The 27586-nt window shown below is 45.0% G+C and overlaps 2 protein-coding genes across 2 annotated transcripts; one reads left to right on the top strand and one right to left on the bottom strand.

The window, feature by feature from the left end:
* Positions 1-6501: 6501 nt before the first annotated feature.
* On the top strand, positions 6502-9818 carry Scgb3a2 (secretoglobin family 3A member 2). Its single transcript, XM_048331547.1, has 3 exons — positions 6502-6556; positions 9267-9469; positions 9795-9818. The coding sequence occupies exons 1-3, from the start codon at positions 6502-6504 to the stop codon at positions 9816-9818; spliced, it is 282 nt and encodes a 93-aa protein (XP_048187504.1).
* Positions 9819-16019: 6201 nt separating this feature from the next.
* C22H5orf46 (chromosome 22 C5orf46 homolog) lies at positions 16020-27006 on the bottom strand. Its single transcript, XM_048331630.1, has 3 exons — positions 26937-27006; positions 20723-20866; positions 16020-16150 (listed from the first exon to the last, which is right to left on the bottom strand). The coding sequence occupies exons 1-3, from the start codon at positions 27004-27006 to the stop codon at positions 16020-16022; spliced, it is 345 nt and encodes a 114-aa protein (XP_048187587.1).
* Between the last annotated feature and the right edge of the window lie 580 nt (positions 27007-27586).

Here is a 27586-nt window from a genome sequence, read left to right as displayed (position 1 = left end):
GGAGATGGAGAGGAAAAGAGAGAGAGAGACAAGGAAGGAGAGGGAGAGAGACAGACAGAGACAGAGAGGACTGCACCTGGCTTTCCTGTCCCTGATGTAGGAGGTCACGCCTGTTGGTGGTGGTCGCTATTCCTCATCTCTGCTCTCCTCCTCCTCCACCGCCTCCTCTTCCTCCTCTTCTTACTGCACTTCCTGTTTTGCTCACATCTGTCTTCCCAGCTGCATTTCCAGCCCCCCCCCAACCCCCGATCCAGATGTCGTAAATCACGATTACAGCCCTCCGTCCGCTTGGTCATGCGGCCAATCTAACATATTCATCATAAAAATTCATGATCTAGAAAGGAACTATTGTAGCTGAGGAAACTAAAGTTCAGAGAGGTTAATTAATTACGGGGAAATCAAATATCTTGCAATTAACAATAGATAGGGGCTTTGAATATAGTTCCTCTCAATGTAACATTCCTGTTGTTGGCTCTGAATATTCCTTAGTGATATAGATAGGCAAGGGGTTCGTGTTTATAACGTTCACGTTCTTGGATAATTCTGCAGGTGCCTTCTTAGGCCAGTGAGGTGTGCTTCGGCCTGAGCCCCGGCTCCGGGGAGAGGCTGTTTCCATGTGACTCACCGCTGTGTGGTTGAAAGGAGCAAGCAGGCTTGCTGTGTCCTGGGGAAGTATAACGGGCGGGCGTTCTGCTGCTCTTCCTATGTCTGCTGCTTTCTCCCTTCTTGCTCAGGGTTGAGATTCAGCTCTGCCCGGTGAGAATGCTTTCCAGAATTGCAGAGGATGTCTTGGATTCCCGGAATTGGCCTCCACGACCGCCTTGCAGCCTGTGCTCAGTCTATTTGACTAGTCCCTCCCTGTGGTCTTCAAAACTCTGCATGGCACAGTCTGCTTTGTTCAGTGGTAACTGCTTTGTGCAACGACCTAAAGATAAAAAAGAAGAAAATCATGATAGAAAATCATGATATACAAGGATCACATTATATACAGAGTTGCCCGTCACCCAGCTCCATTTAACGGCACGTTCCATTTTGCTGGTTTACCCTGTCAGAAGGCGTTCACATTCATTTGCTCTAGGGCAGGACTGGGCACAGAGGTAATTAATCCGCCAGTGTTTTGCTCTTTTTTTTTTTCTGCAATCTCTAACATGACCACAAGATAGCGCACGCGCACTGCTTTCTGAAGTGATTCTTGTTTTCTGAAGTGTCACTAAGCCTCAAGGTTCGCCCTGGTGTGGACTTTATTCACGCGGAAAGAAATACAACGCTCAGAGAAATCCAATGAAGCGGAGACCTGTGAGATATCCCATCACCCGGAGTGTCACCTTGAAAGTTCCAGATAACAAGGCGTGTAGTAGCCATCCTAATCCAAATATTGGCGAGGCATTGTGGGGTACTTGAAATGTATCAAAAAGATTCATGGAGAAATAATGATGTTGACTGATGTTAAGGATTGAGGAATTTGCTAAAATTATTACAGCATTATTTTGTTATTTTTAAATGTATTTTTTATTGTCAAGGTGAAGTACAGAGGGGTTACGGTTTCATCCATTAGGTAGTGAGTACATTTCTCGTCCAACTTGCTACCCCCTTCCTCATGCTTCTCCCACCTTCCTCCTCCATGACCTCCCCTTGTACAGTTAGTTCACGGTACATTGTCTTGTAAGGATACAGCGTTATTTTCTCATAGTCAAAACCCTAAAAGCCACATGAAGACCCATAAGTGAAAGTAATTTGGGCATAAACCGTGGCTGAGTTGGAGCTCCTTCCTTTTGATCTAGCATCAGAACTGTTATGTGAAGTGCTTAATCAGTGTGAAGGTCATGATCACATTCTTCCCTAGGTTGCGGGAGCTGTTGGTGTCCGGCAACCACAGGACCGGAAAGTCGTAGAATTCAAGCCTGTGTTCAAGCCTCTGGAGGTGAGTTCAAGTCCGAAAAGAACATATTCGCTCTGACTAATAATGAGTAACTGGAATTCTTTCCTTGGGCCTTGACATATACTCATAATCCCAGTAGATTTCATAGCTGTGTTTTTATAACGATAGTCATTAATTTGAAATGATTTCAGTCTAGACTTGTTTCCCCCCCCCACCCCCCCCCCCCCCCCCCGCACATTGAATTAGGCAGAAAGGCAAGTGCCACTAAGTCTATACTGCATTCCTCCATTCTCACCTCTATCAATCAAGGAGTAAATCCCGAATGTCTCTGGATTTGAGGAAATTATAACCATGGCTTAGCCATCATTATTTTATTATCCCCAATTGTAAACCATGAGCTTACACATACACCATCTTAATCCACACTGACACAGGTGGTAGGTAGGAACAATCCTTTAGTGTGTGTACAAGGGCACCTCCGAGCGACCGCTCATTAATCGACCACTGACTCACGAATGATTCCGAAGAGACAATTTCTTTGTCCCGTGCCCAGATCTCTTCTGTTAATCTGAAATCGTTTCAAGTTAAAAAAAAAATCTTACGTGAAGGAAGCCTAGCTACTTTGACAACTGTGTTCAGTGACCTTCCAAGCCCCTCCCTGTATTCTGGATATGAGCCAAAGAACCATGGGATTCTTTAGAGTGAGTTGGTAAATAACCGCCCCGCAAATGGGGCTCACAGTTAAATAACTGAGAAACAGTGCTCTTGAACTTAGAGCTAGGAAGCTGGAGCAATACAAGCAGAGACAAGGATGATGAGTGAAGGGCTGAGCTTTGTAAGTGCTTTGGGTGTGTGAACTCATTTCCTCATGGCCATCCCATAAGGAAGTCGGCTTTGTGGGCCCATCTATGAAAATGTCAACAGAAGCGAGGCCTGGGGAGATGAAGGAATGTCCCCCACGGCCAAGCTGGCCCCGCGTGCCTGGCAGGCTACCCCGGGGCCCGGGCTCTCGATCTCCGAGTGAAGACCGGGGTCGGACGCAACAACAGGGCAACCTTTGCACTACAAAAGCTTGGAGAGTCAGGAGATGGTGCCCAGCACGCATAGAGCTTGCTAGGAGCCCTTGCGTCTTAGTAAGGCCTGCGTCACCTGGTGGCCTGGTTTAAAAACAGTCCACAGATTCTATTATACTCCAGTGAATTCATTTATAACTCTTAGGTACCACCCATGGCTGACTTCTAGATTTATAGGCACAGTCTAGTTCCCGCTAAGGAGGGAAACCATGAGTCTGGCTTGACAGAATCCTCTCCACATATTTCCATTTCCTTATGAATGGTTCCATACAGCTAGCTAAAGAAAATAAAAATGTATTTAAAAAAATCAGTGTTATGATCACATAGGAAGAGAAAGGGCCCGGGATGTAGCTCAGAGACGCAGTGTTCGCCTGGCAGGGGAAGCAGCGTCCTGGGCTTGCTGTCTAGCCCACAGAAACAAAAGGAAGGGGGGCTGATGGATGGCCAAAGCACCCCCGAAGCCTCCGGGAGGTGGCCACGCGCAGCTTCTGCGTCTGCTGGTCGTGGAGTTGCACCGTCAGTGATGCGCGCTGGGCTGTCGGAGGGGGCATGGAGTTCCACATGCGGAACAGGATGGCCAGTGACCAGGCCCCAACTGGCTTGGAACAGGTGCTCGGCTCGTGTCCTGGGTACACAGGGAGATCCAGCAATGCTAGGCGTGCAAAGATGTTTTGTGTGGGTCTTGGGGCTTGAACACAGGGCCTGGGCACTGTCCCTGAGCTTTTCTGCTCAAGGCTACTTGGACCCACCATTCCAGCTTTTGGTAGTTAATTGGAGATAAGAGTCCCAGAGAATTTTCTTTTCTTTCTTTCTTTTTTTGCCAATCCTGGGGCATGAGCTCAGGGCCTGGGCACTGTTCCTGAGCTTCTTTTGCTCAAGGCTAGCACTCTACCACTTGAGCCACTTCTGGCATTTCCTGTGTATGTGGTACTGAAGACTGGAACCCAGGGCTTCGTGAATGCTAGGCAAGCTCTCTACCACTAGGCCACATTCCCAGCCCCCCGCCCCCGCCCCAAGAATTTTCTACCTAGGCTGAATTTAAACTGCCATCCTCAGATCTCAGCCTCCTGAGCGTAGCTGGATTATAGGTGTGAGCCCCTGACGCCCGGCCCCAGTTATTTTTGGACAGGATCTCACATTTTTACCCAGGACCGGCTTTGGACTGTAATCCCCCATCTATGGCCACCGGAGTAGCAGAGCGGATCGGCACGTACGTACTACATTGCTCACCTTATTTATTGAGATGGGAGGAGAGGTCTTGGCACGCTTTTGCCCGCGCTGGCCCCAGACTGCAGTTCTCCCAGATCCCGCTGTGTTACCAGTATGAACGCCGTCTCCTGGTCCAGCTGTGACTTTGACTGAATTTTATACATATGTGTTTCTGGCAGCCACTCGACTTCAATGTGTCTTCCTGTAGAAAGAAGAAAGGGTGTCAGGGGAGTTATCCAGCCAACTCTTTAGTGTTTCCTCTGCAGTGTCTTGCTACCTATAGTTAATGGATACCTTTAGTTTTTGAATATTTTTATAATCTTGAAGTAGTTGTACAAAGGGGTTGGCATTCACCAGAGCAGTGAATGAATATAGTGCATCTGATAAATATGATTTTCCCCCCAGCAAAACACAGTGGCATGATGTCTTGCTTCTAATAGTTTTTTTTTTTTAACTATAATTGAAATGAAGCAACAGGCAGGTCCATTTCTGTTACTGTTGAATTCTCGGAATCTACCATCCATAAATCAGGGCATAACAAATACACTTGATAGATGCTTGTTGAATGGCTAATTGAATTTCCACTCTGATTACAAAAATTACATTTGAAATGTGCATCCAAATTAGATTTCCAACATTGACATTAATTTCCTTTTCGTTTCATTCCTCTTCAGCGAATTAATATACTTAACCAATGCTTACAGGAACTGCATCTTAGTTAATTATTCAATCAAAGCACAATACAAATAACAAAAGAAAGGGCTCAAATGCGGCTGGCATATTACTTTTTAATCTATGTGTCCGTGGCAGTTAACTCAATATTTCCATCTAAGAGTTCTTGTTTATAAAATGAGAGGAAGGCAGCCTGGACAGAAAGGTCCAGAAGGTTTCATCTCCGCAATAACCAGTAAATAAATCAGGGATGGGGCGTGGCACACGTAGTAAAGCCCCGACGGATCTAGCAAGCTGAACGAGCGGAGGGCTCCGAGTTCGAATCTGGGCACCGCACCCACAAACAGAGAAGGGATGAGATCTCCAGTGTCTGTGAGAACGAGGTGCTCATCCGCGGGGCCGAGTCGATTCCACGGAGGAGCGTTTCCTAACAATGCCGTCGGCGCTGTCAGGCGGTGTGCGCGTACAAGCGTAGTTGCACAGCCCACCCGAGAGGTGTGCAAACGCTTCCTTGCAAAGGAAAGGGCGACCAAAGAAGTGATCTACCTCTGCCAGAGCACGGGTAACTTCTAGGTAGCGTGTGTACATGTAGGTACCCGTGTGTGCTAGTGGAACTTGTGTGGTTGCATTGGACCACGCTGCGGCAAAGTGTCCAAAATTCATAGCGTAGGTGACTCAGTTATTTGGGTAGATAGTTTCGCAGTAAAGTGTTTGCCTTAAGGTCGATACCAGAAAGGTCTGTCTTGCTGCTTCTTAATTTATTTAGGTCCAAGACCGGGTCTTAAAGTTGGTGTCTGACCCTTTCACTCACTGGGTGGTTCTCTACCAACGGAGCCATGCGCCCAACCCGCTATCTCGCTGCTTATAGCTGTATTTTATTTATTTATTTACTTATTTTTCCAGCCGCGAGGGGCTTGAACTCAGGGCCTGGGCGTTGTCTCTGAGCTCTGTGGCTCGTGTTCCTCCACGTTGAGCCACAGCGTCACTTCCAGTTTTCTGGTGGTTCGTTGGAGATGAGAGTCTCACAGACTTTCCTTCCTGGGCTGGCTTTGAACCTCGATCCTCAGAGCTCAGCCTCCTGAGTGGCTAGGATGACAGGCCCAGCTTCCGGTCCCAACTTGAGGTGAGAAGTCCAATGACACGGATTTCTACTACCTAATCCACGACTATAGAAGGAGTAAAACTTGAAGTCCAGGGCTTTCAGAAGCCATTTTAGTGTGGTGGAGGGAGGCTAAACGAGTAGATAAAATGAAGGAAAGCAGAGAAGCCGGGGGAAGCCACCCTTTCAACGCCATCAGAATGTCCTTTCTCTTTTCAGTGGCTTTCCTGGAGGAGGGTTCCGAGCACTTCCACCTGCCCGCGTCATTTCCTCGTGAGCCCTTGCCAAAGAGGCCCTCGAGAACACTTGTCCTCAGGGCTTTGTTTCCCGTGGGAACTCGGGGCGGGGGCGGGGGGGGGAATAGAAAGGCCTCTCGTATGCTTGGTGAGGAAACATGACCTTTGGGCCCTTTGGTGCGGTGAAGGGGTTCAGTTGCACGGCGTGTGCATAAATATGCGCGAGGACGTGACGGCTGTCACACTCGGTGTGGTCACCCAAACCCCTGGCTTGCCGGCCCCACGGGCTTCCAGCGGCATTGAGCCCCCAGGAAGGCTCTGCGGACGCCTGTCATGAAGCTGCTCGCTGCCTTGCTCGTCGTCACCGTCGGCCTCTGTGGTTACTCGGGTGAGCATTCTGGAGTGGACGGTAGGGCTGTGCTCTCCGGTTACCGGCCGGTTAAGATGTGGCTGGGTGACGGCAAAGCACGGTAGAAGCAGCTTTAGAGCCACAGAGGGGTGGCCATGTTGAAAGATGAAGCTGATGTCAGGACCACCCCCGACGAATCCCGCCTGGCACGCAGCGTGCTGACTCCCGGCAGTGCTGCACGCACCACGCACGCCCTCCGCGGCGGTTTGCCCAGGGCTGCGTGGAGATTTAGGCGGGAGCCGGACCTGCTGACTGTTGTCGTGGTTTGTGGAGTGATCTGCATCACTGGCTTGCTGGATCCTTCTAGTGGAACTTAATTACAGTACTACTGTCAATGGGCGATGAGATATATAGAAAGAGTCCTTAGTGTTATTATAAAGGGGGTGTGCAGAGGGGTTACACGGGTGTATAAGTCAGGGAGTGAGTACATTTCTTCTTGGACAGTGTCACCCCTTCCCTTGCTCTCTCCCAGTTTCCCATCCCCACTGACAGGTCGCATAGTGAGGACCGTCGCGCCCAGTAGTTGGTGGCTCCATGACCCGCGCAGATCTTGACATACACTGGGCTGTGCCAGGTCTCGAGGACGCAGCATACTTTTCTTACTTGTTCTTCAGTGTCCGAGACAAGAGCTCATGGGTAAAGAGGGCGGTGGAAAGAGGGCGAGTTCTTTCTTTTTTGGTGGGGGGGGGGGCAGTTCTGGGGCTTGGACTCAGGGCCTGAGCACTGTCCCTGGCTTCTTTTTGCTCAAGGCTAGCACTCTGCCACCTGAGCCACAGCGCCACTTCTGGCCATTTTCTGTATGTGTGGTGCTGGGGAATCGAACCCAGGGCTTCATGTATACAAGGCAAGCACTCTTGCCACTAAGCCATATCCCCAGCCCCCGAGGGCGAGTTCTGAAGGGGAAACAGGTGACAGCAGGTGAAAGGAGCCACAGGTTCCATTTACAGTTCTTTTCCGGTGCTGCTGGGATTTGAACTCAGGTCCCTAGGCTGACCTTACAGGTACTCCACTTTGGCCATGCCCCTAGTTCTTTTCACTTCATTACTTAAGGCATTATTTTAAAATTCATGATCATGAGCATTTATCAATTATGGGAAAGCGTGGGTTTTGCTATGAGTCTCTCGTGCTCCAGCTTCCTTGCTCTTCCTTGACTCTAGTGACCAAGTACTGTTCTCTTCAGTCTGAAGCCCAATATCTAAAGATGCAGTCCTTCCATGTGAAAGCCCCAGTAGCTCCCTGTTGTCTTCAGGAAAGAATTCTCGTGCTGAAGGGCTGTCAAAAACCTGTCCTCGTCGGTGGTGGAGACGTTCCCACCTTACCTTCCACGTTCCAGCCATAACCGACTGGAACGGTGCCCTCTACCCTCTCTGGAGAGAAAGCAGCGTGTGTGTGTGTGTGTGTGTGTGTGTGTGTGTGTGTGTGTACCTCCTTCTCCTTCACACCTCGGGCTTTGTTGGTCTTGTTTGTGAATACTGCCTTTCTTCCCTCCGTGTGATCCTGGCAGCTGCTCTAGACTTAGCTCTAGCACGTCTGTAGATTCCCCCCCGTAAGTGGCTCATCCCTGTGTCTTCCTAGGGCTGTGTCTGCAACGTGAGCACAGGTTGAGCGGACTCTTTTGTCTACTAGACAGTGTTAGGTTCCCACAGGGAGCCTCGTTGTCTAACCTATGTATTTGCACCAACTGGCACAGAGTTGGCACTCGCTTTGTTGAGGCACTGAGACGAGGTGGCCGGCAACAGATTCTTGGCTGGACCGTGATTGAGTCTGCTTTGGTCTCAGAATGGAGATTCATTATGGCTTTACCCATAATTCACCCGTCAGTGACTGTTGATCACCCACTACGTTCCAAAGAGCACACGAAGCAAGTGAACAAAGCACAAATCCTTTGCTGGTGTGTGCTGGCACTGGGGCTGAAGTCAGGGCCTTGCACACTCACTCAGCTTGTATTTTGTGGAAGGCTGGTGCTGGGCTACTTGAGCCACACCTCCACCTTGGGGTATTTTGTCAGATCACTGGAGAGAAGAGTCTCTTAGATGTGTCTCCGGATTCAAACAGTGATGGTTAGACCTTAGCCTCTTCGGTAGCTAGGGTTACAGGTGTGACCCATCCACATCAAACCTAAGTTCTTCATGGAATCTACCCCCTCACGGCCCAGGCCTTGGCGGCTCACGCCTGTAATACTAGATACTCAGGAGGCTGAGATCTGAAGATCCCAGTAGAAGCCAGGCCAGGCAGGAGAGTCCATGAAACGATGCTTTCCAATTAACCACCAGAAAACCAGAAGTGGCTTTGTGGCTCAAAGTGATAGAGAGCGCTAGCCGTGAGCAAATGTGGTCAGGAACAGCACCCAGGCCCTGAATTCAACCTCCATGGCTGACACCCCCCCCCCCCAGTGAATCATTTACATCACAATAAAAATGAGGACATACAGAAGGTAACAGACGGCAATGCTTTAGAGACTGCGGGCGTTGTAGGTTTTGCTGCAATGGTGGTAACCTACGAGGAGAGCTCAGATAACGTGAGGAGGGAGGACCAGAGACTGGCAGCTAGGGGGTGGGGGGGAGAAACAGCAAGCGCAAAGACCCAGAGGCACACGTTTTCCCGGGACGGTGGGATGTGTGGGTGTGGGGTCTGGGGTTCAGCCATGCGGGTGGCTCGCTGCTGCACTCGCTTCTCTTTTGCTTTCCAGCCGCCGCCTTCTTCCTCAACAGCGTGCCGCTGCCGGTGGACCAGGTGTTGCCTCTGCCTCTGGACAGCCTCCTTCCCTTCCAGGACCCGTTAAAGCTTCTCCTGAAGACTCTGGGCATTTCCGTCGAGCACCTTGTGAGCGGACTGAAGAAGTGCGTGGACGAGCTGGGCCCAGAGGCTTCGGAAGCGGTGAAGAAACTCCTGGTAATGACCGGGGCTGATGGCAAAGGGGGACGGTGGGGGGGTCCCTGGACATCCAGCCCCCTCCATCCTGTCTGCAGTGGTCAGTGGGTGCTTCCCATTGACTCATTACAGTCGTGGGGTGTGCACGTCCCGACATTTACAGAGCAATTCCAGCTGTGCCAGCCTATAGGATTCCGGGGGGGGGGGGGACTCGGCCACCCCGAGTCTCTATTTCCACCTCCGCAAAGCCCCCCGTCGGATGGGATTGTGAGGGTGACTTGTCTTGGACACCTCTAAATGACGTGCGCGGCACTCCTGCGTGTCTGACGGTTCTTCTGACTTTCAGGAGGCCCTGTCACACCTGGTGTGACCCCAGGAGAAGAGAGAAGATGGCCCTGGTGACGGATGACCTCCCCCCGCCCTGTCACACCCGACGCACCCCCTCAGGCGGTGGCTCCCGGAAAGAGCGAATAAAGCAATGAGCAAAGCTTCATGTTGTGCCGTTTTCATTTCTAAGGCCTAAGCAGATGCGTCTTCCTTGGGAAGGTACATACATTCTGGAGAGCCTCTTTCTGTGCTCTGCTTTTGTTTTGTCTTGCCGGTTGTTGCTGTTTTTATTTTATGCGGATGCTCAAGGCCAGAGACTCTCTCATCGTTTTTGCACTCAAGGCTGGTCCTCTGACACTTGAGCCAGACTTCGAATTACGGGGTTTTTAGTGTGTGTGTGTGTGTGTGTGTGTGTGTGTGTGTGTGTGTGTGTGTGTTGCTGGCTAATTGGAGATCAGCGTTTCACAACTTTGTCTTCTAGGGCTGGCTTTGAACCAGGATCCTCAGATCTCAGCCTTCTGAGTAGCTGGGATTGCAGGCGTGAGCCACCAGGGCCCAGGCTGTGGTGATAAAGACAGCCCAGAGGTTTAAGTGAGACATATTCATTCCTTCTCCTCTCCTCTGTCAGTGAAATATTCACATCTCAATGCTCGTTTGTCTGACTGCTTCCAGAAGCCTCATCCTTCCAACACTGAAGAAATTATTAAATTAAAAAAAATGGAGTATTGTTTAATTCTTAACTGTGTTAGTTTGGCAGCAGCGGAATTCTGGTTTCTATTATGCTCGTAGTTGCACAGTGTCACTTGGTAGCTTTTCCAGACTCTTCTCTCAAGTGAGGGCTCTATTACATAATCTTGAGGGAAAGGATTATGACCTGCCCTTTCCTTCATTTATCATTGGCAACACATCATTACAGACAACAGGTGGCGCAGCTTTAGTAATAAATGATCTCAAATCTCAGTTTTTTGCATCAACAATGTTTGGCTTTTGTGTACTATGCACCCATCTTTGGATGGCTACAGCACTGTTCCCTGTTGCTGCAATTTCTGCACACTCAAATATAATTGCCTCTTCTTTTTCCTCTTAAGAATTTCTCCTAGTCTTGTTTTATTAAAAAAAAAAATCAGCGTATCACTTTTTTAAAAACCTCTTTGATGCCTGTACAGGTGTGATACTAGGAGAATTACCATTTTCCTTGCGGAAAGTTTGTGCATCCTTTATTTGATTATTATTTGCCTCTCCCACTTGTTTGGGAGATCCAGAGAAGCAGCCCAGTATCTAGCATAATGTTAGTATTCAGTAATGTTTATGGATAGAGAAGTGAAATATTTGAACATATACAATTAGAGTGACCCACCATCTAAATATGCTAGTAAGCTCTTTCTTTTAAGAAGGGTTCAAGACTGAACGATCATCAATTAATATTGGTGCTACCTTAAAGGTAAGTTACAGCAGTCCATTCTCTACCCATACTGTTCAGTGGACTGTGAAGAGGTTATACAAGGTCGAGTCTGTTCTTTTCAGTTTACCTGGGAAGTGGAGAGAGCTCAATAATGGTTCCAAAGTAGTTTGTGACCCACCAAAGTCAACAAGGTACAAGACATTGTCAAGTGTTGTTTCAGTTCCAAAGATCCAAATGAGTTCTGTAGAATCAGGCTCACAGTTCTATAAGACGCAAGCTAGTTCAGCGTGTCTGAAAGCAAATCACATGCTGGCAAATTGGAAAGTTAATCAGCAAATTGGCCCGGCAGAGGTTGGAAGGAGGGAGGGGGGCTTTCTGATTTTGCAGTTCCAGTTTTGAAAAATCTATCAGAAAGGAACAAAAGCATCGAGCATGGGCGTGTGAAAATAAGGGTGCTTCTTGTGGCATCCTTTGAAGAGCTGAGAATACACATGATTATGAACGGCTACTGGTAGAGAAATGATACAGGCTTAGGTTATAAGATAGGGGGTCACTTTTAAAGATTTCTGTTTGCTTAAACTATAAGATATTATTAAATAAGAAAAGAAAACATGCTCCACATGTATAAAGGCTTGAACATGTTTGAAGTGCAATATGCATAAAAATCTATTGTGACCGAGTAAAAACGGGAGACAGAAAGACAAACTAAAGGTTTACTAGAATGGCAGCGTTGCGTTCAGAATCCAGGCTAGGCCTCAGGACTGCTCTTGAGAACTTAGTAACAAACCACATGGCACTCTGGACTAGACGGCGGCCTTATCGATTATCTTACTCCATGATTCAAGTCTTGTCTTCAGGAAAATATGAAGTCGGTGGTGCACAGAAACCATGTGGGCACCAATGAAACTCCCTGTGCCTAGGCGTGTGACCCCAGAGGGGACACACGGATTCTGCAAGTAGGGAAGCAAAGGCCAACCGCTCCCCGTGAGTTCCGTGTGGCTAGAGGTGGAGCCCGAACCCTGAGAACTTGCTGCGAGCCCGCTGGAGTGAGTTTCTGTCGTGGACAGCAAGTGCGGCTGAACTGGAAAGGCAGGGCTTGGCTGTCCTTGGGACATCTATCTGTCCAGGAGCCAGCCGGCTAGGTGTGCCTTGAAAAGCACGAGCCTCCAATGGAAGCAGATACCGTCTTGGGAGGAGTTAACCCTTAAACCATCGGCTTTCACATTTTCTGGAAAATGTTTATGGTTCTACACTTTAAACGGAGAGGATTATAAGGAAATAAGCTATCAGAGACATACACAGCATTTAAAAAAAATCAAGATATAGGGGCTGGGGATATGGTCTAGTGGCAAGAGTGTCTGCCTCCTATACATGAGGCCCTGGGTTCGATTCCCCAGCACCATATATACAGAAAATGCCCAGAAGTGGCGCTGTGGCTCAAGTGGCGGAGTGCTAGCCTTGAGCAAAAAGAAGCCAGGAACAGTGCTCAGGCCCTGAGTCCAAGCCCAGGACTGGCCAAAAAAAAAAAAAAAAATCAAGATATAGGGCTGGGGATATGGCCTAGTGGCAAGAGTGCCTGCCTCATATACATGAGGCCCTGGGTTCGATTCCCCAGCACCACATATATAGAAAATGGCCAGAAGTGGCGCTGTGGCTCAAGTGGCAGAGTGCTAGCCTTGAGCAAAAAGAAGCCAGGGACAGTGCTCAGGCCCTGAGTCCAAGCCCCAGGACTGGCCAAAAAAATAAATAAATAAATAAATAAAATAAATCAAGATATATAGAAAATACACAGAAAGAACTCTGAAGAAAGAAGGTGCATAAAATAAACACAAGGATAAACAGAGCCATGTGTTTCACTGTGATGTTTCCAGCGACAAAGAAGACAGAAGAGAAACAGACACTTCACAGAAAAGTGGAAGCAGGCAATAGGATCAGTATTTATTTATTTTCCTCACGCTAAATGTGTGTGTGTGCGTGCGCACGCGCGTGTGCACATACGTACGTGGTGGTGCTGCAACTTGAACTCAAGGCCTAACACTCTTTCACTCAAGGCTGGTGTGCTACCACTCGCGCGACAGTTCTATTTCTGGCTTTTCTTTTTCTGGTTAATTGGAGCTACGAGTCTTGGATTTGTCTGCCTGGGCGGGCTTCTACCTGAGACCCTCAGATCTCAGCCTCCTGAACAGCTAGGATCACAGGTGCGAGCCGCCAGCGCCAGCAGCCTGTGAGTTTTCACAGAGGGAAACTTCTGGGATGCTGTGCCCACCCTCAGCTTTGTTTTTCAGCTGCATCGGAATGATGGTTGCAATTCACTCATTCCCAGGCCGGACTCAGTATGTCTAACCGTAACATCCTGTAGTTCATAACCCTGTAAATATGTGGAATCTGAGAACGGATGCGATGCCTTCTCATTTGCTTCGTCTCCTCATGATTTCAATAATGTAGTGAGTCACCAGATGATTTTATGCAGAAAACACTGTCTATGGCTGATTATCCAAATAAGCGTAGACACAAAGAGGTACAGTATGAATCCGTGTGGTGTGAAGTGAAGCAGGTCAGAGAGAGTTGCAATTTTAAGTGGATTGAAAATAAGCTAAAGTTACAAGTTCTATAGCGAGGTGATTTCCCATTTATCTCTTGGAAATCACCTTGGTATAGTTGAGAGTTTCAGAACAGTCAGGTGTCCACTAAGTAGATTGTACAGTGTCTCTGAATACTGTACTATACTGTTCTCTATTCATTGTCTGGGACTATGCAGAATCACGTGACCAATCACTGTGGAGCCTTCATTATGGTTACCTCTTCCTCCAGCTGTTCCCCCTTGCTGGCTTTTCCTGAGGCTCTGATAACTTTGTTATTTCCCTCCCTCATTGGCCTCCGTGGGCTGAATTACAGCCTAGACCATGAATTTCTCAATGGTCATCTAATATGACTACCCACTTAGGTAACAATGGGAAAGTCTTACTCATAGCATAGAATGGATTAAACAGTCACTGCAGGAATGTGTAAGCTGGGTGTAGTGGTTCATGCCTATAATCCCTGATATACTGGAGGCTGAGGGTGAAAGATTTCAAGTTCAAGGCTAATCCAGGCAAAACGAAACCCTACCCCTAAAACCAAACATAAGCAAGAGGGTAGAGGGCAGAGTTCTAGTGACTTCTTTATCATACATAGGCTCTGGGTTCAATGTTTACTATTACTGCTCCAAAACAAAGAAGGGTGTAAATAGTGTGTGTTTGCTGGAAGAAACATGCGTCTCTATCTATCTATCTATCTATCTATCTATCTATCTATCTATCTATCTATGTATCTAATCTATCATTAGTCCATCTAGCTAAATGTAGGCTGGAAATCATTCATTGCTTTGAATCACTTAATTCTAAGGGATGACTTGCTTTTGATTACATACAATAACTCTACAACTGCATCTCTTATAGCTAGCTGCTTATTAAGTTCACAGTCATGGTCATTTACAGAGGTACTTCTGGCCCAAAGGAAATTTATTCCCGCTTTTAGAAATGTTCTTATTTTAGCCCCTCAATTTTGATGTCTTTCTATCATGTTATTACTTCTTGGTCCTCAGGGTCTAAAATTGCTTCTGGAATTTGTTCACAGGTGTGTGTGTGTGGGGGGGAAGCTGTCTGAGGGCTTGACCTCTGGGCGCTGTCCGGAGCTCCCCCTGCTCAAGGCTAGCACTCTACCCCTTGAGCCACAGTGCCACTTCCTGCTTTTTCTGAAATAGGTTGGGTATCGGAATCTGGACTTTCCTGCCCAGCATGCCTTCAAACTGCAATCCTCACATCTCAGCTCCTGAGCAGCGAAGATCACAGCTGTGTGTCACAGGCGCCTGGCTTCGTCCCTGAGCTTTCTTGCTCAAGGCTGGCACTCTACCACTTGGGCAACAGCTCCACTTCTGGCTTTTTGTTAGTTAATTAGAAATAAGGATCTCAAGGACTTTCCTACTGTGGGTCCTCAGATCCTGAAACCAGGATCCTCAGATCTCAGCCTCCTGAGTAGGATTACAGACGTGAACGACTCCTTGTGTCCAGCTGACTCAAGAACATCTTATGTAGAGTAAAAAAAATATCCCATGAAGATCTGAAGAATTAAGTTTTGGACCTTGTTAAAGGTCAGCAAGAGGAAAGTGAATCTAGTGGGTCAAGTGACCGCCCACGCTCATACCCCCATTAAATGCCTGTGCTTATACCACCATTAAATGCCCCAGTTAAAAGTTGAGCTTTCATCTTCTCTATTTCTTCTGCTCTTACTCTCCCAGGTTGCTTTGGGTGCTGCCTTGCAGGGGTGGCATTGAGCTGCCAGAGTGGATTTGGGGTGTGGGTACAGGTGTGTACCTGTAGCCTGAATTGAGGCAAGGTGCTGGGCCATCTGGAATAAGAGGAAGGCGCTCCTTTGAGGCGATGAGACTGAACACATGCCACTCCGCGTGTAGAAGCCCAGCTGGCTTCGGCTGAGAGTCAGAAGAAGCTGGTTGGGCGTTTCTTGATACTAATCCCCAAGCCTTATTTCCATCTTCTGAAGCGTATGGGAACAGGGAGAGTAGGGCACAAGGAAACACGATAGTTGTTTCTTTAGCTTAGACTCACCACACCCACATTATGAAACAGGACCAGTAGGGAAAAGAAACTTTCCCAGGCTAGATAGCACATAGAACGTAGGGGGAAACCCTACTTCCTGGCAATGCACACAGCGTGGCTGGAATAATCCAAAGGGTAGTGTTTGACTTCAGTGTGCATCTCAGGCCGTGTGGAAGATGGCATGGTTTCATTATGGCTCCCTGCTGCTTCTCCTGTGATGTTCTCTCATCCCCCGTGGCACAGAGGCTCAGAAGTAGAGCACCGAGTGCAGCCAGGCTTCTTGAGTTTCAGTGGTGTCCTCCACCCCGATCAAGGCCGTGGTCACGATGCTTCCTGAGCCTTCATGTCCTTGTGTATGAAGCTTAGGAGCAGCAATATCTGTTTTTCACAGGGACAGTGAATTAAATCAAGAATTACACATCTAGTACTTAATGCCTAAAACAAAGTAAGTAGTTGATTCATGTCAGCTACTGATAATATTTTCCTAGCTCTAACATTTCTGGTTCTTAAGTCGAGCATCCACTTTCAGAAGAAAATAAAGTCATAAAAAAAATCAGGTATTTTTGAGCTCTGGTATGGGATTCAGGGCTTGTTGATCCTATCTCCTTGAATTAAGTTTAGCAAAGTTGGCCCTTCTCATGTCTAATTTACAGCATGATGCTGCGGTTTTGAGTTTTTAGCATGGAGCTACTTCATTTCTCAGTGAGCTTGTACGAAGGAAGCTATAGTGGGGACTGGGAGTGTGTCTTAGCAGTAGAGTGCTTGCCTAGCATGCATAAAGCCCTGGGTTCCATTCCTCAGCACCACATACACAGAGAAAGCTAAGAGACTCGTGACAGAAGCTGGATATTGTACACTCCAGTGCTTCATTGTTTTATCCTATACTTTGCCTCCTCCCTTAAGAGAATCTCATAAAGTTGGCAGGTAAAATGATAAACCTATATCCACTTAAAATTAATTCTACTAATAAACTGCCGTGTTGGCTCGTGTCTGCAATCGTAAGTACCTGGGATCTAGAGAATCATAGTTGGAGGACAATTCAGCCCAAAGCCTAGTGGGATCCCATCTCAATGAATAAGCCAAGCTTTATGGTACGCGTTTACAGTCCCAGGTATGCCGGTGACCCCATGTAGGAGGTTTACTGCCCCCAACTGGTCCTGTGCGAAAACACTAGAAGAACTATCTGAAAAATAAATAAGGCAAAAAAAAAAGGCTAGGGGCATGGTTCAAATGGTACAGTGCCTGCCAAGCAAGCATGAAGCCCTTAGTTCAAATCTCAGTATCTACAAGAAAAACAACAACAACAAAACACTGCAATAAAACAAAAAAAAGCTAGGTAATGGTTCTCATCCTAACTACTTAGGAGGCTGAGATTTGAAAACTGAGGTTTGAGGCCAGCCCAAACTGACGAGTACTAGGTACTCTTATATCCAATTACCTAGCAAAACACCTAGAAATGGAGACGTGGCTCCAATGGTAGAGCACCAGCCTTGAGCCAAAAAGCCAAGTGCTCGAGGCCCTGAGTTCAAGCCCTAGTACTGACTTTTTTTTTTAAAAAAAGGGAAAACTAGAACAAAACAAGAATGAAAAAATACCTTTATACCTACAGTTACACATGTGTGATACAAATCATTAAACAAACTCCCCTTTCCATGTCTAATTACTATTATTTTAATTATAAATTAAAGTCACCTTAGGAAGATTTTTTTTTTTTTTTTTTTGGCCGTCCTGGGCCTTGGACTCAGGGCCTGAGCATTGTCCCTGGCTTCTTCCCGCTCAAGGCTAGCACTCTGCCACCTGAGCCACAGCGCCCCTTCTGGCCGTTTTCCATATATGTGGTGCTGGGGAATCGAACCGAGAGCTTCATGTGTAGGAGGCAAGCACTCTTGCCACTAGGCCATATTCCCAGCCCACCTTAGGAAGATTCTTGGAGGACTGCTGTCCTGGTTTGTCACCAGATTTGATGTATCTTCTTTAGAGGAAGACGTGAAGAAGTCAAGAGCACCTCACTGTGTTGTGTAGTCTCTGGGGGCGCCTGTGTTCACACAACCTCGCATCTGTAACTGAGGGGTCTGATAGTGACTCAGCCACCATTTGCTTCTCCAGCTTTTCAGAAAGAAACCTCGTTTCCACACGAGTTCAAGGTGGCAGGCCACATATGCATAAATACTTCTTTGCTCTGGTCAACAGTCCTGTAAGATGTCTCAAGTGTCCTTGCAAACATAACCTCCATAAAGACCAGTAGTTTGGGATCTTCTTTCCGTAATATAGTCCTAGAACATAGAACTGTACCTGACATATGTTACCAATTAATAAATGTTCTTGAATACATTTCTGTTACTTCCTTTTCTATGAAAGATAAATACCTTGGGATTCAAAAACATAACACTTCCCAATCCCATGCTTCAAGGACTAAACATAAGTTTAAAAGTTAGTTTAAAAGTTAGATTTCCAGCTGTGACTAAATGCCTTAACCACTATACTCTGCTCTTCAATGAGTGGTCTCAGGGTAGCTTGTAAGAACATAAAAGTCATCAAAAATAAAGTTTTTAAGAGGCTATGGTTTAATGAAAGACAAACACATTCAGTACACATAAACCACAGGGTGAGAATACTGTCATGATGATTTTTACAAAGCACAAAATCCTAAAATGTGAAGAAAAACGGATTTTGTCTTGGTGCCAGTCCTGGCCTTGAACTAGGTCTCCCAGTCTTGCATGGCTTTTTTGGCCAAAGTTGGCCCTGGATCCCTTGAACTACACCTCTGCTGGTTAATTGGAGCTAAGAGCCTGTCAGCTTTGTCTAATCAGGAATGGTTTTGAACCGCCATCTTCACGTCTAAGTCTCCTCGGTAGGTCAGATTCCTGGTGTGAGCCACCAGTTTCCTGATTAGCAACTACATTTTGTACTTGGAATCTGTGACTTCTTCACGGAGCTCAGTTTTGCAAGGGACTTCAGGAAATGATTAGATTTGACAGAAAATGGGGGTGTTTGGGGACTTGGGGAATAGACATTGTTGACAGAGGAACAAACGCATGCACGGGACGGGGATGACGAAAACATGAAAAGAAAGGGTAGGATATTCAGCAAGTGTCTGAAAGTGGCAATAAACATGGAGAAGCTGAGAAAACCTCGAGCTTTCTGGACATAATTGAATGGGTACAAAGCTTCCTACGATAAGAACAACATTGCTCCATTTGTAAGGAAATGGAAAGACTGGAAAAAAATGATAGAGTGAAGTGAGCCAGACCCAAAGAAACATAGACTTTATGGTTTCCCTCCTTGGTAATAATTAGAGGACCGATGGGGTAGTTATGAGAAAAGGGAAAGAGCAGAGTCTAGGATGATTAGTTCTGGAAGCAAACTATAAAGTAGAAACTGGTAGAAACCAGGTGTTCTTGCTAAGCTCAGAGCTTGCAGTATTTCCTTAATGATCCAGTTTGTAAACCCTTTCAGGTTAATGCTGGAAAATGTGCCACTTCATGTGTAAAAAAGTTCCCTAAGGAATGGAAAGAGAACACATTGTCCCATTGATTTACTTCTGTGTGTGGCTAATGGGACAGTATTAATTCAGCTGGGGTCTCTAATCTGTACTTTGTATACTTCTTTTTGTTTTTCTTCTCATTTTTATCAGTGATCATTGGGAAGGTGCAAAAGCAACCAACATAGAAATTGTAACCGTGAAAACGAAGCACCTGTGACTTTCAGTAACCGCGGAGATCACTTGAGAGCGACATACGACAAGAAGATCCGCTTATTCCCGTGTAGATATGGCTTCTGATGTTGATCATTATACTGAAGAACCAGACATAAGTCATAAATTCAAACTCAGGAAAAAACTATAAGAATTCATTCATATCTATCTAAAATATGAACAAAAGTTTAAAGGCTGTGTAGAACTTCCAGGCCCAGCAATGTAGCTCAGAGCATCTTCTGGAGTATGACTTTCAAAATCATCTGTGAAGCCTTTTCTTGTTCTTTTAAAAAAATCATCAAGTAGTTGTACAAAGAAGTTACCGTTCAACAAGTTGGTTTATAAATATAGAGCATCTGATCTATGTACCCTTTCATCTTTCTCCCTGCTCCTCCTAACCCTACTCTTTCCCAAAAGTTTCTTAATTTTTCAGGATATGCATTGTTTTATAACTGCGTTCTCCCCTCCTCCAAGCTAGGTAGACACAAAGTGGGATAGAAGGACCCATCCATTTAAAAAATAAATAAATTCGACAGTAGCTCCTGCAGCAGGTGGATCATCCATCACATTTTCTGGAACTCTCATAGGAAGTCTAGGTAAGAGGGCACGAGAGAGTAGAGGCTTCAATGGTGAGAAGGAAACCACCTAGAGAAGTACAGATCAGCGAATCGGATCGTGGAGAGCTGGAACCAGAGGAATGACCCGGAGGAAAATGAAGCCGAAGGTGCAGGAATAGTGTGAAACCAGAGATGTCTAGGCAGGGACTTAGAAGTTGGCTGAGAACTCAGAAGGACGTTAGGATGGGTGAACTGTCTCTAAGGCAATCCATCATGATCAAAACACCCAGATTCACAGGTTGTCTAAGTTGCCTCCAAGGAGAGATTACCCAGTGTTTCCATTAGCCCTTTTGGGCTACTCGAGGTGCAAGCCGTACCCAGCACTCAAGGTGTCTTTTACCGAGAGCCCTGAGTCAGGACCAGAGCCGTCTCCCTGTACTCTGGTCCAATGACTTGCCTCCTGTCTCTAGTCCTGAGATTAAAAAATACTCTGTGGAGCTATTTGGTGGCCATGAGCTTAACCCAAAGATTCAGAGCATTTCGTTCAGAGGCAAAACACTCAGGTACACGTGTTCCAATGAAAAATAATGATTTGGCCTTTCCCACCTATTTTTTAAAATTAATTTTAATGCAATGTGATTATTATCGAGCTCAAACAGGGTGAAAGCAAAGTTTCTCTTAGTGTTCAGGACCCCCCACGCATGGACCGTAAGACGAAGTCCAGTGCATTTTCAATGATTTCTGTGCCCAGGATGCTTAGGAATTTGGGGAAATCTTGGTCTTTTCCTGAGTCATCTGGTTTGTTGTCTTGTTTGTCTTCCGAGTTATCACTGGGTTTGTCCTCTGAAAAAACAAAGCAGAAACTCAGATACAATTCTTTTCTAACCACTGAAAGTGTATATTATTACTTTTAATAGTGTATATGAACTATACCAATGCACGATGATTTCACTGTGATATTTCCATGCATTTCACCCTTCTATTACTCTTTTGTGGTTGTAGGCCTTGAACAGGCCTGGGCCCTGTCCCTAAACTCGCTTTGCTCAACAATAGTGTTCTACCATTTTGAGCCACAGCTCTACTTCCAGTTTTCTGGTGGTTCATTGGCGATAAGAGTCTCCTGGACTTTCCTGCCCTGTCTGGCTTCCAACCCTGATCCTCAGATCTCAGGATCCTGAGTAGCTAGGACCACAGGCGTGAACCACCGGTGCCCAGCCCTTCCATGACTCTTTATCTTCCTTCTTTCCTTTGTAAGATCATTTTGACCGAATTCATTCTTTTACTTCACAAGAATATAAAGCATTTTGATCATATTCATAGGGTCTCGCCCTGCCCCAGGCTGGCCTGTAATCACGATCCTCCCAATTTCTCCCTTACAAGTACCTGAGATTGCGGGGGGGGGGGGGGTAGGGGTGGTGGGGTGGTGGGTGGGGGTAGGGTGGGGGTGGGGGGGAGGACTCACCATACCCAGCTCATTCTTTGTAAGCTAGATCCTGCATATGAGAGAAAGAGGTGTCTTTTCCCACCTGTTGAGCCCTCCGAAGCTTTACACCTCCACTATTTATATCACCAAGAATTAGTCATTGACTACTAACTACCTGAAGTCTTCACATGTGCTAGCTCAATTGTTTCTATAAATAGACTGATAGATAGGATACACAGGCAGAAAGTCGAGGCTCACAGAGTGAAGAGGTTAGTTGCGGTTGAAATACAGAATTGCCCGAGTTTTCCAATGAATAACCAGATACCTATTTTTCTATTTAATTCCTAGGTCCATATAACAGTGGATAGTATTTGCTCAGCAAATATCTAGAGCCAACAGCCTGTAAGTCAGCTCATTTTATCCACAAAACAACTCGGTGAGGTAGGAGAATCATGATACCAAGTTAATGAGAAGAAACAGAATTGGAGAGAGGTTTGCTTTTTCTTTCTTTCTTTTTTTTTTTTTTGCCAGACCTGGCATCTTGAACTCAGGTCCTTGGCACTGTCTTTGAGCTTCTTTTGCTCAAGGCTAGCACTCTACCACTTGAGCCATGGCGTCACTTCTGTCTTTACCTGTGTATGTGGTATTGAGGAATCAAACCCAAGGCTTCATGCATGCTAGGCAAGCACTCTACCACTAGGCCACCTTCCTAGTCCTGGAGAGAGATTTTAAAGCTAATTCAGAGTTAGTGAATTGGCAGAAGTATTATTTAATCTGGTGTTTCATGATACTTCATACTTCTCTGATGTTAAATTCTTGAATTTTAAGCACTCAGTGATACTATAGTTTTTGACACAAGAGTCATGTAATTATATGTGTGTGTGTGTATGTGTGTGTGTGTGTGTGTGTGTGTGTGTGTGTGTGTGCTGGTCCTGGAGCTTGAACCTCAGAGGCTGGACACTATTCTTGAGCTTTTTTGATCAAAGTGAGCATTCTCCCAGTTCCACTTTCAGTTTTTTGGTAGTTAATTGAAGATAAGGATCTCATGGACTTTCTTGTCTGAGATGGCTTTGAACCTCAGGATTCAGATCTCAGCTTCCTGGGTAGCTAGAATTACAGGAGTGAGCCACCAATGCCCATCGATTACACTTCTTTATATGATTAGAAATAGTATACTAATAATGAGTGCAAAGAAATTCTGTCACTTGTACATCATCATTTAGTTCTATAACAAATAATGACTTTATAAATGCTGTATAGCATTACCTTCAGGTGATCTTGTATTCTATACATCTTTCAGCTCATAGAAGAGAGACATTGGAAAGATTAGGACTTTAATGATCTTTATTTCCAGGAGATAAAAGTAATATAAGCAGGACAGCACCCTGCCTCTGGACTCTGGTGGCAGGTGATAGGTTAATCTTCTAATTCTGGCCTAGCCTGAAAAGTAGTATGACCAGACTTGGTACACAAAAACATAGGATTGTCTCTCTACTCCAGCACCTTAGGAGATTGTTTATTGGAATTTCTAGTAAACAACAAATGCTTTCTTATGAAATCATAATGCTAAAGCACCATTTATTGCTTTTTTGAGAGCTCAAGAGGGGTCTTATAATTTAGCTGGCAACCCACACCCAAGTTTTGACTCATGAAATCTCAACTTCTAAATAATGACTTCAATGGAAAGACAACAGCTCTTTGTGGAGACTGATGAATGATATCTGAAGTATGATCAGAGGGGGACACACAAATGAGGGAAGAGTGAGCAAATGTAGTCATGTAATTCAATGTATATTAAGTAAAATTTGAACTATATAACTTGAGGGTAAGGATAAGATGAGGAATGATGGAAAGAGTGACATTGATCAAGATGTGCTCATAGCTTGACTTCTGGAACTGAAACTCCTGTGTACAACTATCTAAGAAAAATAAATAAATATTGTAAGCCCATATCCATACTATATCTTAAGTAGAAACTATGCATTTTAAAATGTCCATATCCAGTTCTACAAGGTATTGCTACTAGGCCAAATCTAAAGCTTTTACAGGCACACTAGTTTGGACCTATAACCAAAACATATACTAACTGTTAAGTATCCACTGACCTAGCCATTAATTCTTTCATTTAGAAACTGATTTCTTTATTTTTCATCTTAGAGTTATATGAACAGCTTCTTTACCAAAGTGTTAAGGTTCAAAAAGGACAAATACAGACATGACTTCCACATGCAAAATTCAGGGCCACCATCTCAACCAGGACTGGTTTGTTTTCATCATGAGAAAGGAGAAGGAAACACACTTCTTTTACTGGATGCCTGTTGTTCAATCCTAGGCTACAGTTTTGTCACATAACTTTATCCTCATCTAGCTTAGTATCAGTGTTACAGTGTCACTCAAGAGAAAAAAGGCTCGGAAAAAACTTTATATGAGTCACATAAAGCCATTCTGCTGAAAAGTTGCTGAATGAGGGCTCAAACATACTGTGTGAATCCGTACAGAGCATGTTTTTTTGTGTGGTCCCAACTGTACTACTTCTGTGAAATTGTTCTCTGAAGGCATTTTCTAACAGCAAAGAAGTAATCCCCTACACTTAAGGTGAGAGATGTTTATTCTTTGCTATGTTCCTATCTACCTACTTGTATAATCATTTAGTTTTGTTGACTTCTAAATTTAATACAGCATTACTAGTTTTTTGTTATTTGTGGAGGTTGAGATTGGAGCATGAAGAGAAGAATCTTAGCCTCAATCTGAGAACAACATATACATTGAGAGGTAAAAGAATGTAGTCTTCCAAGTCTTCCCATTTCCTTACAAATGGGGCAATGTCATTCTTTCTGATGGAAGCATAGAATTCCATTGTGTATATGTACCACATCTTCTTGATCCATTCATCTACTGAGGGGCATTTGGGTTAATTCTATATTGTTTTTAGCTATGGTAAATAACACTGCAATGAACATGGTTGTCCTGGTAGCTTTGGTGTGACCTGGTTTGTGGTCTTTTGGGTAAATGCCCAGCAGTGGGGTTGCAGGGCCATAAGGAAGCTCTATATTTAGTCTTTTGAGAAACCTCCACACTGCTTTCCAGAGTGGTTGACCTAGTTTACACTTTCATCAACACTGTAGTAGTGTTCCCCTTTGGCCACATCCCCTCCAGCATCTGTCATTACCAGTTTTCTTGATTATGGCCACTCTAACTGAGGTGAAATGGAATCATAGGCTGTATGGTTTCCCTCATTTGTAATAAGTAGAATATGTCTATGATAAAGCAAAAGATTACAATAACTCAATAGCGATGTGTATATGTCCACACAAAATGATGCTTATTGAAATGAACTCCAGGAAATGGAAACAGGAGGGATTTTTGTTGTTTGTTTGTTTTTCAGCGTACTGTTTATAGTTATTTCTTTATTCTTTTTTCCTTTGATTTATTAATTGTTTTCCCTGTTTTTTTTATTTCTGTACCTTATGTCTTGTGTATAAGTTTATTCGATTTGGGGAGGGGAAGGGAAGCACAGAAATGATGGGACAAAGGGTGAACCAATTCAACAGTGACACTCACTAGACACTGTTGGAAATGAACCTTACAGCTTGGAGTGGAGGGGAACTGGGGGCAGGGGAAGTGGGAGAAAATGAGGGAGAGGGTAACACTGTTCAAAAAATATGTACTTGTTACCTTAATTATGTTAATGTAACCCCTCTGTACATCATCTGTACAGCATTTTTAAAAAAAATAATATAGTCTTTACAGGGTTAGCAGTCAAAAACCTGAGTTTGTTTCCTGTTTCCAACAGAATATTAATCAGTCAGGTAAACCTGAATGCAATACTCAACCACTGTCTCCAAGTTCCTTCATTGTGTAATGAAGGTATTTTTGCATATCTCTCTTATATATCTTATATATTCACGTACACATGCATTTATTTACATAATGCACATACCAGTTACCACCGTGTTTATGTTCTTCATTATTATTACTATTATTCATAATAATGCCAACAGAATTATATATAGCTTCTTCTCTCCTCTGAAACTTTAGGACATTACAAAGATTAAAAATGCTATTAAGGACTAGCAGAGTGGCTTTAGAGGTAGAGCACCTGTCTAGAGAATATAGGGCTGTTAGTTCAAATCCAAGGACAACAAAAATGCTATTAAAATTCTAAAATTTTACATCTATAAACAAAGCATCAAATCCTATAGGAAAATATTTTTCTTTTCAAATGTAGGGAATATCTCTTATTTATATCAATTCTCTGGTTGATTTTTTTTAGTCAAACGTGATTATTTAATTCCGAACAGGTATAGTTTTTCTGCTATTTATAGTTTACAGTGAGGTTATAAATCTTGCTTATTATCTGGTGAAAATGAAAGCTGCCTCACTTTATTGATGAGGAAACTGAGGGCTAACAGGCAAACTCATTTAACCATAGTTACAGGTTTAAGAGAAAATGGAGTTGGTTGAAAGTAGTGCTTAGGATAAAAATCACAACGTTCACTTCAATATATTGATTATTTTAGTATTAATCAATGAACTTCTCTGTGTTCTACACTTGGGTAATTCCTTTGCTGTACCTGCAAATGATACAGCAATAGAATGTGTGTTGTTCTGATAGACCACACAGCCTGGGATGAGAGCTATGCCACTTTACATGGACTCTGTCAGTAAAGATTCTCACTCTATGTGTCTGTGACCTATCATTCTCAGTAGAGGCAAATCACCAACTTGCTCTCTTCTGCAGACCAAAAGAATGCAATTAATGAGAATACTGTGTGTGGCCTTATGGACCTTTATATCTGTGGACCAGCTATGAAAGAAGAAGTTTAACTATCATATGAAGACTCTAGAACCTCAAAAGTCAATGCCAGATGCTATTTATGCTTCTATCTACGCTCAAGCAACTTCCAATTTATTAACATGTATAAACTTTCATATTTGTTTAACGAGATTGTATTATACATTACTATAATGAGTTGCTATTTATTGTTATTATTGACTAAGTACTATCCCAATTTAGTCATTCTCTTTCACTTAACTTTCATGGTACCTATGTGGTAGTAATATTGCCTTGTCTCTATGATGCCCAGAAAGATTAAAAAGCATTCCTAAATTTGTATTTCTCATTAGTATTGAACCGGAATAGAAGTCTCAGTGCATAGTACACAGTTCTTCACCACGGAATAGTGTTAGTTGTGATCATCAAAACAGCCACAAGTCCTCAGAGAATTTATAGTACTGAAGCGTCATGACTACCTAAGAAAAACAGTTATTCCTAATGTCACACGCTAAGGATGGAGGATTTAACTAAAGCAAATTGGGGCAAAAAACACTTCCTTTGTTAAAAGAAGTGCTCCTGCTCGTTTCCCAGTCCAGTGCTCCTTCCGTGTGACTGAGACCCGTCGCCCTTTGGGCTTCCGATCGATGCCAACTTCCTCCAGGTCCCCGCTAACCCCTGAAGAGCTCACGGGCGACGCTCAGAGAAGCACTTACCTGCGTGGCAGGTCAGGATTAACACGAGCAGTCCTAGTGCGATGGTCTGCCGCAGTCCCGAGACAGCCATTCTCGCCGTGCCGGATATTGATGCAGATAAATTGCTCCAGCGCACCTGAAGCGTGGCTTCATTTATAGGGCAGGCAGGGGTGACTTCATCTGCTGTGGAATTTAGGTTGTTGCACAAGCAGCCTGCACACCGTGCTCCAGGATCTCTACCAAGGAGCTCTGTCTTATCTTTCAAAACCAAAAGGGTGTTGTTGTTGGTTTGGTTTTGTTTTGTTTTTCCAAATAAGAGGAACAAGATGTTTCTTTAAAGAATAGGCATCTCTGAACGGCACCTGGGGGGACGTTCTAAGGTCATTGTGGATAGTTAGATGGCCATCAGGCAGAAGTGCTACTGAGGATCGGGTGGTGAGCAGCAGCTCCGTGCGGCCCCTGCCGTTTCCCCGCGCGCTCAGCTCCCCCCTCGTGCTCCGTGGACACGCGCGGGCCTGCTCCTCCAGCCTCCACGCCTGGCCTTTGCTTTTCTCCTCCATGAGATGCTTTTCTCGTCATCGGCCCTCCCAGCGTTCCTGCGTATCCTGTAGGCATGGGCCCAAATGCTCCTTTTCTGTGAGCCCTCCATGATAACCATTCCACCCGGCTCC

This window comes from Perognathus longimembris, chromosome 22, assembly GCF_023159225.1.
Source record: "Perognathus longimembris pacificus isolate PPM17 chromosome 22, ASM2315922v1, whole genome shotgun sequence".
Taxonomy (NCBI): Eukaryota; Metazoa; Chordata; class Mammalia; order Rodentia; family Heteromyidae; genus Perognathus; species Perognathus longimembris.
This window is presented reverse-complemented; position numbering and strand designations above follow the sequence as displayed.